Below are 13,442 nucleotides of genomic sequence, written 5' to 3'. Positions count from 1 at the left end.
CTGTGTAGCTGGAGATCATTGCATGCTTGGTGGCATACAGGCATCATGGGCTTGTATTGGGCATCACATTTTATCAATATGCATTTCAGGTGTGTGTGTGCGTGTGTGTGTGTGTGTGTGTGTGTGTGTGTGTGTGTGTGTGTGTGGATTAGGGTTAGAAAAAAACTTGCATTGCTATGAGACATTATTCATTTATTTATTTTTGTTTGTTTACTAGGAAAGTAAACTGGTCCTTCTTGGATTCAGGTCGCAAAGACAAGAGCAAATGCAACACATATATTGATAGTTTAGTTTAAGAGTGAATCAGCACGTTCATTGGGAGGAAAACAAAGTACCCCAGGAATACCCATGCAAACACAAGAAGAACATGCAACACTCTGCTCTGGCAGTGGTTGGTCTGGCTTAAACCCCGGACCCTGTAGCTGTGAGCCAGAATTCTTGTCAGTATAATTTACACCACGAGATGCTCTGTAGTTTTCTGGGCTGAGGGCAGATAAGGCCCAGCCCCTTAAACTTGTGTGGCCTTTGTCTGAAGATGTGAAGCCAGACCCCATGGTACTAGGGCAAAGGCAACTTGCCTTTGAGATGTTTAACAGCATGTGGAAAGGGACCAAATTGTATTTGCCCCTACCTCTGTAACCATCACTCTGATCAGCTTTTGCCCCATTTGGGGAAGAATGAGCCAGAAAACTATTAGGAGGGGGCTGATGGTTGGTAGAAACACAGAGAACAAGTATAAAGAGTGGTGCAGAAATTAAAATCAAAACAAGTGACTGAAATTTCTCCATCTAGAGGAAGATTCCTCTTCAAATCTAGTTATGTTCAGTGATGTGAGGTTTGGAAGTGTTCATGATGGACATTTCATTTTGTTGTTGGGTAACACAGGACCATTCTTAACTATCTGATGGCAACCAGAAGAAATCTGGAGATGTTTGCATAGCATACCAGCATAACAGGCTCTTTCTTCCCTTTGGTGATGGAATTGACAATTATGTGTTTCTTCTACCCTTGTTTTCAGAATTATTTATGCATGATGCAGATGGACACCCCACCCCAAATATCATGCTGTCTTTGATAATTTGTTGATAGGTGAATGGTAAGAAGCCCACCAAATGTGTTTCAGAGAAGGTAATGTACCTGAATATTAGCAGCTTGAAAGAGCTTGTTTTGGATTGAAACCTTCACCACCTCCTGAGGTCATCAGCAAAGAATCAGCAAACTGTTTAACTAAACAAGGAACTTTTACCTTTTTCTTCTAAAAGCTCTAAATGTTGGAGAATGATATTTAGATTAAACAAGAAAATAATTTTTTGCACTGCTTTGATGGAAACGTTTTGATTAGCTGTATAATTGATGTGAGTCAAGTGATTTTCTGTAGCAGCTTTTTAAAGTTTGTGCCCTTGTCCCCTGTTTGTTGGGAGTGGAGAGTGATGAGATAAAGTGGAGGAAGAATTTTGTCTGGAAGCAATTCCAGTTAAGCAATCTGTTTTGTAGTGAGAACTGTTGAAGTGGTAGTTGGAATATAAAAAGTGAGTGAGCGAGTCTGAAATGTAATCTTTATCTCTTCCCTACTCTTCTACAAAACAAATGTCAACCTATATACCTCAGATATATGCTTCTAGAACTACTGTAGTTCCAAAACCTGCACACATGGTTTTCTTTTGATGCTAGTTTCTACTGTGTTAGCCTACAGCAATATTGTTTTTAATCATTTTTAGCTTTATGTTGCTTTACTGCTTTGATGCTAGTTTCTACTATGTTAGCCTACAGCATTAGTGTATTTAACATGTTTTAGTTTATGTTGCTTTACTGCTTTTTATTCCTGTTACATTAGTTTAATCTTGGAGCTTTTCTCCCCGGGCCTCTACTGAAAATGGACATGTATCCAGTTAGACTAGCCTGGTCAACAAATGTAAAATAAAATAAATAAATACAATCTGTTGTCATTAGTGGATTTGTCCAGTATTAAAGTAAATGTGTAACACTCCTTGCATGTAATATCTGTGCTTGTATTGTCTTACTTGAGGACTGCCCTGAAGATAAGCAAGGCATATTCTGTCTACATCTCTCTGTTTTATTTGGCAGTCAAGCGCTGGGAACAGAGCCCTGAATTCTTCAATAATGTCATACAGTTAGGTCATCCAGTTAGTTTTCCTTTTTCAAATTATATTCATCTGTTTCATTTTTTTCTTTTTTTATTGCTTGTTTGATGAAATGCATGTTAGTTGATTTTTTGTTCACAAAAACCATTGTTAAATGTTTCAGCGTTGGACATCCTTTTCCACACAGGTTTTGCTGATAAAATGTAACCTCTACAGCACAAGCAGTTGCTGTGCATTCATTTCCGTGGATCAGTTCAAAAGCCAGCTATGTCTTTTTTTTTTTTTACAAGTTTTTAATGCCACAAATTGTTTTATCATTTTGTCAGAGTGGCTCATCAACACCCAAAAAGTTGTATTCTGAAAGACTGTGAAGGAGGAGGAGAAGTAGAAATCAAGGGACCATTTATCATATTTAGTGAATTTGTAAAACAAATAGAGATTAAATGGCTTGCCCTTACCATAGAATCTTACACCAGAGACGCTCCTTGATAAGTCTGTGTTTAGGTTTGCCCTCTTTTTCCTTTTATTTCATAGTTTCTTTGCTTTCACAAATGGAGGTTGCAGTCACCCAACACCTGTGTACATTGTCATTTATATCATTACATTGAGAATTTACCTAGCTATTGAGCCCCCAGTTCTTTGCTATCACTAGCATAACTTGGATTTGCATCCTAACTTTTGTTATGGAAAAGTAATTTTGCTTGGGAGTTAGGAACCACACTGGTATTTGCCATAGGAGGTGCATGGCATGAATTGTTGCTATAAATAACAATTCAAACCATCCATCTGCAGAAGTTGAAGGGAGAAATTCCTTATCTACTTAACTGTGAGGAAACTGTTAGTGACAGAAAGTACAAAGCATGGGGATAAGTGACAGAGTCCCGCATGCAATCCCATATAATTGTTAAAGCACCATCAGAAGGTCAGAGAAGTAAAGGGCAAGTCTTGGTCACACCTTCTTGCAGGGCAAGTTTGTTTCTGAAGCAGCTCTTCAGTCTGTAGATGTCATAACTTCACCTTCACCTAACAGGTTCTTGAGTTCACTTTATTCCTTCACTTTTGCATACTGTAAGAGGACTCAGGCAGATAAAAACTGAGCTTGCATCTTGCAGAATGCATCTGGTGATATACACAGACTGATTCCGGCTAATGGCCCCTTGAATCAGCTGAATGTAACTGAATGATTGCATTGAGGACTGAGAACTTCCCCAGATATTGTTATGGTGAGGCAGGTTCTAGTGACCCAGTCTGAAGAGTGCTATGTTCTTCTGCAGCAGGGTGTGTGCCACTGACCATAGACTTTAGACTGTTGTTCAAATTGTAGTGGGAACCATCTACAGAAATGCAAGAGTATATCCTAATGAAACACGGGCTGATGCTTTTGCTGACCCAAGTGTAGGCCTCTCAGATTTTCATGCCGAGCCTGGAAGGTGTGCCTCTTGCGCTGATTTCTTTTTCCCTAACATTTAGCATGTGCCCAACACATGCTATACTATGTCATCTTTGCAGTAGTTTCCTCTGATGGAATGACTTGGGGGAGAAGATTCCATCTTCCTTCAACTTCCCAAGAGGAGTCTGAAGATGCATAGCCATTAAATCTGAGACAAGTAAGCAAAATGAGTCCTCCCACTGCAGATCCTCACCAGATGACCCTTTCTTGAGAGAAGCCCTGAGGTTCATGAAAACTGCTGCCGACTGTGCTCTGGCTCCCATTCCTTTCTCAAAGAAACTGCTTAATGAGCATCTGATGAACAAAGAAGGAGGAGTTCTGTGCTCGGTCCTCTCCTGTTTGGCATCTACTTTTCTGAGATAAAAGCCAATAACAAAGGAATCTGGCTCACTACGTTTGCAGATGACTGCAAGCCAGGAGCAGTCATTGAATGCCCAAATGACTTAGCCATCCTACAGGAAAGTTTGTCTCAACCTGGTGCCAAAATTGTGGACTGAAACTAAATGCCAAAAAATGCATTATTGTACCCTTTGGGAAATCATCTACCCCAGGGAACTACTACATTGACAATATTCCTCAAAAAGTTGATACAGTTATTTGGGATTTGGGAACTTATGTGGAGAGTGACCTAACTTTTGAACAACATGCATCTGTTGTAAGAAAGCCCTTCTATATCATACAGTGTATAAACAAAGGGATTGTGTCTAGATCTAGGGGATGTCATTGTTCCCCTTTTACTCAGCCCTCATTAGGCCAGTCATTGATTATAATGCCCCTTTGGTATGTACATGTCCAGACACATGCAACAATTGGAATGCCCACAGAGATATCTTACTAAAAGGATACAATGCCTAAACAATATGTTCTATGGGGACCGACCCAAAGTCCTGTTACTGTACTTAGTTCCCTACAGACTGCTAAGTGGTGACCTGTGTCTGTTACACAGGGCAACCTCTGAACCACTACTAATGGAGTTACTGCACATCAGTAACACGAATGGCATTAAAAGTACTCAGTCTAGGGATTTAAACCTATTCTGCAACATCAACAGAATGGTTTGGCAGGACAGGTCTGTCTCTGTTAGGATACTGCTGCTGCTGCTGCTGCTGCTGCTGTGGGATAGACTCCCCATCTACATAAAACAAAGTTCTTCCCTATTTTCAAGCAAAACTTAGTTCTGTGGATGGAAAATAGAAAATGTATCCCAGTACTGGCCCTTGTACCCTCTCAAATTATCTGTGGTGTATGATCCCAGAAATTCTCATTGTGGTAATATATAATTATCAACTATGGCGTGGGTAAGGTCAATCTATAACCAAATGGGGGGTAGGTTATTTCTAGCACAAAAAGAGAAAATGTCTAGGCTTAAAATGGCCTGCAAGGGCAGCTAGCCTAGCACTTTCCTATGAACCTTTGAACCTAAGTGTGTTAGGTCATCCCGTTTATTGAGCAAGTTATCAAAGAATGACGTCTGTGCTACAAGGATGCACTTGGACTCTGTCCCTGTGGTTTTCAGAAAAGCAGATGTTGTCTGTAAACCACCAGCTGAATGGAACAAAATCCTTATTAAATATCTTAAGCAGGTAATTGTAAGATCTCCTTGGCCCTAAGAAGGACCACAATACATTGCCTCTGTTCAAGGAGTTTTATGCCTTAGGTAGGATGGGCAAGAGATCATCATTCTTTGCCACATTAGAACTTAAAATCTTTACTTTTCCACATTCCAGTCTTGTATAATGGATCTGCCATGCAAAAAGCTCTCTTGTCCTTTTGAGTGTAGGCTCATGAAAGACAAAGTTGTAGCTCTTTCCATATTAGGAAAGTATTTGTCTGACTGAAACATGACATTGCAACTAGGCTAGGAAAAGCATTATTTCTGTATGCCACTGGCAAGGCTGGGTACAATTTGTTGGTAGTGAGTTGTGTTTGTTTCTGCTAGGGTCATAGTTTATGATGGCCACAGCACCACAAGTATGGCTGCTTCCAGTACCTTTTTTAAGCACTTGACCTTTGCAGACATTTTTGCCACCACTTGGCTGTCATTTGATAGCTTCACCTTTTAGACTGTGATCATAAGGAAGGGGCCTCCGTTGACATTTTGCTACTGTAGCACTAATCTTTTGGAGTGTTATTTTTTTTTCTAATTTTCCCTGGCTTCTTCCTTCATCGCAGAATTATTAGATAGTTAAGATTTTTTCACCTATCTTTTTTACAGGGGGACCCCTCACAGTAAGATATAACAGATGTAAATACTCACCATGTCTATTGATCTTCAAGGAGGCCTTCTGCAATGAATACTTTTTGTCCTATATTCCTTTATCCCTGCTGTGCTTGGATAGACTCTACGTACATGAGTGCATGGATGTCTGTGTAAATCTGGGGACTGTATTAGTTTGCTGTTTAATGTTTATTATTTTCTTCCAGATGTACTTACTCAATTTGAATAGTAGCTACTGGGGAGTGTGGGGGTGGGTGCACCCTCTTAAACTCAAGGTATGATGCTCTGTTGGCAGGAAGTAAGCACACTTCTGAACGTAGGAGTCAGAGTATGTGAGACGTATGCTGAGAAATTGTCATTAATGAGGAAGTCCCACCAGTCATTGATTTTATTGAGTCCTGTCCAAATTCATTTTGATGAGATGAGTAATCACATATGTTTTTTTTTCTTAAGAATTACGCTGACATAATGTAACCCTTTTTTTTCGCACTATATTTTACAGGGATACTCTTGGTAGATGTTACTTATTGCGTGTTGAAATCACCCTGCATGCTGCCACTTACCGTATTGCCTTTAGTGACTCTGACCAGCTGCCACCTCCCTTCCGCATTGACAATCTCTCTGAGGTAAGTGCCAGTTTCTGGGAGGAAATTGCATCTTTTCAACTCACATTGCATGAATTTTACAGTTACATCTCAATGCTTTGCTAATCACTCTTCTGTGTTTAGTTTGAAGAGCATACTTTTTTAAGCAAAATTAGTAAATTAAATTCATTAGGAAGGAGATTTTAATATGGTTTGTTGAACACTGAAAAACAAACATAATTGCCACCTTTTCACTATGCAATATAATAAGTAGGTTTAAAATAAAAAGAAGTTATGTACTCACCATAACGTTCCATCTGAGTAGTTATACTTCATTTTTCTGCAACCTGTGGGTATACGGTTCCGTATCGGATCCGAGCCGGCAACTTGTTTTCTAGCATCTGCTCCAAGCTCTGAGCTCCTCCCCTTACCCATATTGCCCTACCCTACCATCTCCTATCTTCCCTCAGATCGAGTTTGCTGCAACTAAAAACATAAGCAACTCAACCCAATGAACTAATCCTGAAAAGACAAGACAAGTTCCCGGGGACGGAGGGAGGGAATGTTGTAGAAAAATGAAGTATAACTACTCAGATGGAACGTTATGATGAGTACATAACTTCTTTATCTGAAGTAGTTAACTTCATTTTATCTGCAACCTATGGGACAGAGTCCCCAGCTACTCTGATTCTGGGAGGCCCTTATGGAAGGATATTCCTGAGCACCGCTGAGCCAAAGGATGCTCTATCCCTCAAAATCAGATCTAATTTGTAATGGGAAATGAAGGTATGTGAATTGGCCCAGGTCACTGCTGCACAAATATCGTCCAAAGGCACCCTAGACCAAAAAGCAGCAGAGGTCGCCATGGACCTGGTAGAGAGAGCCTTAACAATACCAGGAGGAGATAAACCTTTTGCTTTGTAGGCATATGAAATACAAAGAGTGATCCATCTGGCCAAAGAAACTTTAGAAATAGCTTTTCCCATAAATACTTTGGAAAAGGAAACAAACAATTGGTCAAAGCTGTCTATGAACATCTAACAAATGTAGTTTGTATTCACCTTTATTTTAGAAGTAAGGAAAGAAAACAGGCAGATTAATGGACTGGTTTATGTTTGCTTCAGATGCCACTTTTGGTAAGAAGATAGGATTAGTACGGAGGGAGACCCTATCCTTGTAGAAGACCAAATACGGAGGCATGGCAGACAGAGCTTGAAGCTCAGAAACCCTCCTAGCAGGTGTAATGGCGACTAGGAAAGCGGTCTTCCAGGACAAAAATTTCAAATCTACCGAAGCTGCAGGTTTGAAAGGAGGAGCCACTAATGCCTGTAAAACAAAAGTAAGGTCCCAAGGATGCACTGAATCCTTGACAGTTGGACGTAACAGAAAAGTACCTTTAAGAAAAGCCTTACACAGCCTAGAGGAGGCTAAGGCCATGTTGCCTTCACCATCGTGAAAACTGGAAATGGCTGCCAGTTGTACTTTCACTGTGGAGGAACTAGCTCCTTGCTGCAAGATGCCAGACAATAAATCCAACACCGCTGGAACAGGGGCAGTAAAGGGATCTATTTTTCTCTGTGAGGCCCAATTGGAAAAGCGCTTTCATGTACTACAATAAAGTTTCCTAGTGGAGTCTTTAAGAGAAGCCACCAGAATGGATTTTACCGGGGATGAAAGACCGGGAGACCTGGCAATTAACGGAACTGGAGCAACCAGGCTGTCAGCTTGAGGCTGCCCAGATCGGGCGGACGTGCCCCTGATGGATGGGAGATTAGATCCGAGCAGGGATCCAGAACCCACGGGGGAGCTAAGAAATGAGACCAAAGGAATGGGAACCAAACCTAACGAGGCCAAAATGGGACAATGAGGATCACTTTGCACTGCAGTCGGCAAGCTTTCTGAAGAAACTTCGGAATGAGTGGCAATTGTGGATGAGCATACAGAAGCTCGGGGGGCCAAGCATGGACTAGAGCATCTCTGGGTACTTCCACTGGTGAAGGAATCAGAGCGAAGAACTCGCTGCACTTCACGTTGGAAGGAGATGCGAAGAGATCGCAGCAAGGCTGACCCCATGCAAGGAAGATCTCCGCCGCTACTGACTGTTTCAGAGACCACTCGTATGGCATCAGAGTGGCCCGACTCAATTTTTCTGCTAAAATGTTGGAGCACCCCGGAATGTGCGTTGCTATTAAAAATCGACCGGTGGAGATCACCCATTCCCACACTCTCATGGCCTCACAACATAGGGGGTAGGATCTGGTTCCTCCCTGCTTGTTGATATACCAGACAAACCGACATGTTGTCTGACTGAATTTCAGTCAATCCGAGAGGGAGGACAGTGTGAAAGGCTCTCAACGCTAAAAGCACTGCCCTCATCTCTAGAACATTTATGTACAACTTGGTCTCTGACTGGGGCCACGTGCCTTGGGCTGTCCTTCCCAAACAGTGACCCCCCCCCACCTGAGTTGTGACTAGTCCATGGTCACTGTGGCTTAGACTGGAGGTGACGCGAAGGGGCGTCGTTCTGATATCTCCGGTGAACTTAACCACCAAAGAAGAGACGTCCTGCAGACATGACTGATCTTGATCGGAAATTCCATGGGCAGGTCTAGCCAAAACCATTGAACAGCCAGAGTCCATTGAAGAACCTGCATGTGAAGGCGAGCACAAGGGAGAATCGATATGGTGACAGCCATGGATCCCAGAGCCCGGAGAACCTTGCTCGCCTTTGGAGACTTGGAGTTCGCTTTCTGAGCTATGTGGCACCTAAGGTGTAGGATCCTGTTTGGAGTTAAGAATACCTTCATCTGCAAAGTGTCTAGCCGTGCCCCAATGAAGTCTAGAACTTGTACTGGTTGCAATTAGGATTTCTGAACATTGACTGTAATTCCCAGTAGATCTGCCAACCAAATGAAATAATCTTGGGCCAGACACAAGTGATGTTTGTTGGGCGCAGCGAAGAGCCAGTCATCCAGGTATGGAAACACCTGAATACCCTGAAGCCTCAGGTGAGCCTCTACAACTGCCATTACCTTAGTGAACACCCTGGGGGCTGTGGTGAGACCAAGGGGTAGGGCTCTGAACTGAAAATGACTGTCTCCCAGCTAGAAACTTCCTGGAGCTTCTGTGTATTTTGATGTGGTAGTAAGCATCCTGGAGGTCTAATGAGCACATCCAGTCGCACTCTTGCAGATAAGGTAGAATGGACTGTAGGGTGACCATCCGGAATTTCTGTTTGGCTACCGACAGGTTTAATGTTGACAGGTCTAGAATGGGCCTGAGGTCCCCCGTCTTTTTTGGCACCAAAAAGAACCTTGAGTAGACGCCTGATCCGGACTGATCGGGGAGGACCTGTTTGATGGTTCGTTTGAGAAGCAGCTTTGAAACCTCTAGAGCTGCGGCCTCCCTGTGAGCGGGTGGAACATCCAGGAGGTGTTTTGTAATATTTGGAGGGGCAACAAATGGGATAGAGTAACCTCTGGATATTATCTGTAAAACCCAGCGATCTGTCGTAGTGGACTGCCATGCCGCTGGGTGTAAGGACAATCTTCCCCTGACTGCCTCCAGAGTAGGACAGTCAGGTAACCCCTCAGGGCTGCTGACCGGGTCTGTCAGAAAAAGGTTCCCTAGACCCAAAATTCCTGGGACCCCCTCTACCTCTGTGTCAGCGTCGATCCTGTCCCCCTCTGCCTCTGGGGGAATAGTTGTCCTGAGAATCCCGGGAAAACTGAGATTTTCGGAACCACATCTTCTTCTGCCCTCTTTGATTCCTAGAGAAGGACTGCTGAGGGTTAGAGAAGCGGATCCTGACGGCAGACAAAGTCTTCCCGTCCTTTTCGCTCTGGACAAGTGTGTCACGTACTGTCTTCCCAAAAAGGGAAGAACTGTCATAGGGAGCGTTGATAAACAACGCCTTGAAAGGGTCCGCGAACTGACACAACCTGAGCCAGGCATGACGCCTCATTGCTATGCCTGTCCCAGCCACCCTAGCTGCTCCTTCCATGGCATGGGAAAGGAGTCACATCGACATGTTTAAGACTGACTTCAGAGTAGACATTTTCACGGAGAACAACTGTCTGTCCTGCGGCGATAAAGACTCTGGGGGCGACTCAGTGAATTCCAAAGCAAGGTCTCGCTCAAGCCGAATCACATGTGTCAAATAATTCAGAGCATGGATTGAAAAGGTCGCTGAGGAATAGATGCGCTTCCCAAACCTTTCCACTGACCTGGACTCCTTGTCTGGAGGGTGGACTGAGGAACTGTCCTGTGCTAGTTCCTTCTTTGTGGCTGCTGCAACCAACATAGCATCAACTGGGGCTCCTTTCAACCAAGGTTGTCTGTCGGAAGGGGGATATAAAATCTTGTCAGGGCATTTGGGGATGGGCTGCTATGGTGTCAGGCTCCTTCCATGCCCTCATGTTGATGAGGTCCACCAAGGGGTCCACTGGCAGGGACACCCAGGAAGTAGATGGGCCCATGCCAAAGGCCTCCAGGAACACTGACTCATCCCCAGAAGGTTTTGGGGCTGACCAACCTCCCCTGTGGTGGAGGATCTCCATAATTTCTCAGAAGGAGACGTCTTCAGGAGGTGACCTGGGGGAACCTCCTCCTTCATCTAAGTCAGTGTCCATAGTGAGGGACTCAGGGGAGTCCAAGTGCCTCCTTTTGCACTTGTGCTTACAGTGACTCTCTTCAGTGGGGCTCTCAGAAGGGGATTTGTGAGCCGCAGGGGTTTCCTCAGGGAAATTAACCTGGGGATCCTCTGGCACAGGCTGTCCCTGAGACAGGATGAAGGGAGTCGTCGCCAAATCCAGGGGGGCCTGGGTGGTATCCGAGGGGATGGACTGGGGTCTCAATCCCTGGGAGAGAACCCTCTCCACCACTTTGAAGGCCGAGGGAGAGCGGACCTCCTTAGCACCCAGTGAGGAAGAAGCCCTCCCCGGATCCAAAGCGGGGACTAGAGCCGAAGCCAGGGTAGCCTGAGGTCCAAGGGAAAAGATCAGATCCGAAAACGTCGGAGCCGAAGAATCCATTCCCTCGGGTCCGACTCCCTGTCAGTGGCTCCGAGAGTCACTCGGATCCGAACAAGTCAGATCTGATGAACTCAAGGTAACAGCCGGAGTCGAGGTTGGAGGAACCGTCGACGCCAAGCTTCCAGCTCCGAAAAACCTCGGATCCAAGAGCCCTGAAGCTGAAGCATGGATCGGGGAAGGAGAGATGGGGCGGAAAAGAGGCATAGAGGTCCCCCCTTCCAGAGGGAGAGAGGCCTGGCAAGACTCCCATCTGAATTTGGGTGTAAATGAATCTCCGCATCATCCTGTCCATGTCCGATAGGCTCGGAGTCGACCTCGAAGAGGCCACAGACACGGATCTGGCTGGTCTGCGCAATGGGGAGGAAGGCCTTGGGGCCGAATGTTTCAACGGCTCCAGTGAGAAATGAGGAGACCAGAGCCGTGGAGAATCAGGCCTCATGGTCTTAGAAGGGGGACTAAGAAAGAGCTCCTTGTCTGGGGATCTCTTGCGATGTCTGTCCTTTTTCTTCTCCCTATCCTCTCTGCACCTTTCTTTATCTTTTTCCTTGTCAGCCACGCTGACTGTAGATTTGTCTTTAGAAGACCCATCACCAGAAGAAGAGGGAGGTTGAGACCCTGTCTGGGTGGGAGGTAGAACACTAGAGACCAAGGCCTAGGCAGATTCCAGCATGGCAGCAGGGAGAAGGCCTTTGGCTACTAACTTGGCCTTCCGATCCATAAGGGCCCTCAGATTAAAGCCAGAACAGATAGCACATTGAGTGGACGAATGTGCCACTCCCAAGCAAATCACACACAGAGTGTGACCATCAGCCGGGGAGAGCTTATGGCCACACTCTGTACATTTTTTGAAAACAGGCTTCAGCTGATCAGCAATTAGTCCTGCACCCAAAAGTACAGACACTACCTACCAGAAAAAACACACACAAACACAGGTAGGGGAAGGGCAGGCCTAACTACTACTCTCTGCAAAACGATTTTTTTTTTTTGACACCGACGAACAAGCGAGACACTAAACAAGGGGAGGAAGGGAAAATATTCACTCAAACACACACTAGATACAAGAAATAATACCACTTACTATCCCTGACCTCTGAGCAAAGGAGACTACGATGCACACTACTGACGCGGCAAACAAGATCTGAGGGAAGGTAGGAGATGGGCATTGTGGGTAAGGGGATGAGCTCAGAGCTTGGAGCAGATGCTAGAAAAAAAGTTGCTGGCACGGATCTGATACGGATCCGTATACCCACAGGTTGCAGATAAAATTAAGTTAGCTACTTCAGATTGTGAGTTTCCAGGGGGCATGATGCATCATTTCAGAATGCTTCTGATAGGTTAGTGTGATAACAGTAAATACACAGATTAACAAAACCCTGAGTTATGTAGGGCTAAGTTATACAACAGTGTAGGTTCTGTAGTTCATATTACCAGGAGGAAACAGATAAGATCTTTGTGATACAGCTGTTTTATACTATGTTTTTTTCTTATTGTTTTTCATCCAACTGTTGCTGACTTGACATCCCAAAGCTTTCTCCATATAATCTCTGCAACTGCAGCATCCATACCTTGATATGTTCTCTGGTGTGACCCACACTAAGAAGATCTCCCTGCTGTATGAGGACACATGCGCAGAGTTCCCAGTTTCATTGTAGTCTCTAGGGGTTACACTTGCTGGAACTGCAGAGTGGGATGGGACTAGCAGGACACCATCACACTTTAGCCATTGTAGGATTTTTTTTTTCTGCTGGCCTAAGCCCCACTCCTTGTGGTGACAATTGACACTACATATGTGTGTTGGGTAAGTCATGAGGTGTAGCCTGAAGGTGTATCTGCCTGGCCACTACAGCCTGTCTTCCTCAGCTGTCCAGTCCAGCCCAGCTCAGCTAATCCGTCTGCTTCCAGCAGGACTCTGTCAGTGGATCAACCACAGTACTTCCCTCCCTTTAAGATGGGCACACCAATCCTAACCTGCCACACTGTCAAGCTTCCTGAATTGCTAAACAAACTTGGGTCACCTGGGCCATAGAGCTTTTTTCCTTGTATACCACCAGCATG

General features: G+C 44.5%; 1 protein-coding gene across 1 annotated transcript in view; it reads left to right on the top strand.

Moving 5' to 3' along the window:
• Positions 1-13,442, top strand: part of VPS13D (vacuolar protein sorting 13 homolog D) — a 3,321,573-nt gene that overhangs the window by 2,716,019 nt on the left and 592,112 nt on the right. Inside the window, exon 53 of the mRNA XM_044060428.1 lies at positions 6,273-6,396. Within this exon, the coding sequence (XP_043916363.1) occupies positions 6,273-6,396 (124 nt within the window). The remainder of the gene's footprint in view (positions 1-6,272; positions 6,397-13,442) is intronic.

This window comes from Protopterus annectens, chromosome 2.part0 (genome assembly GCF_019279795.1).
Source record: "Protopterus annectens isolate FY-2018-M chromosome 2.part0, PAN1.0, whole genome shotgun sequence".
Taxonomy (NCBI): domain Eukaryota; kingdom Metazoa; phylum Chordata; order Ceratodontiformes; family Protopteridae; genus Protopterus; species Protopterus annectens.
Note: the sequence above shows the minus strand (reverse complement) of the source record. Positions and strands in the feature narration are given on the sequence as shown.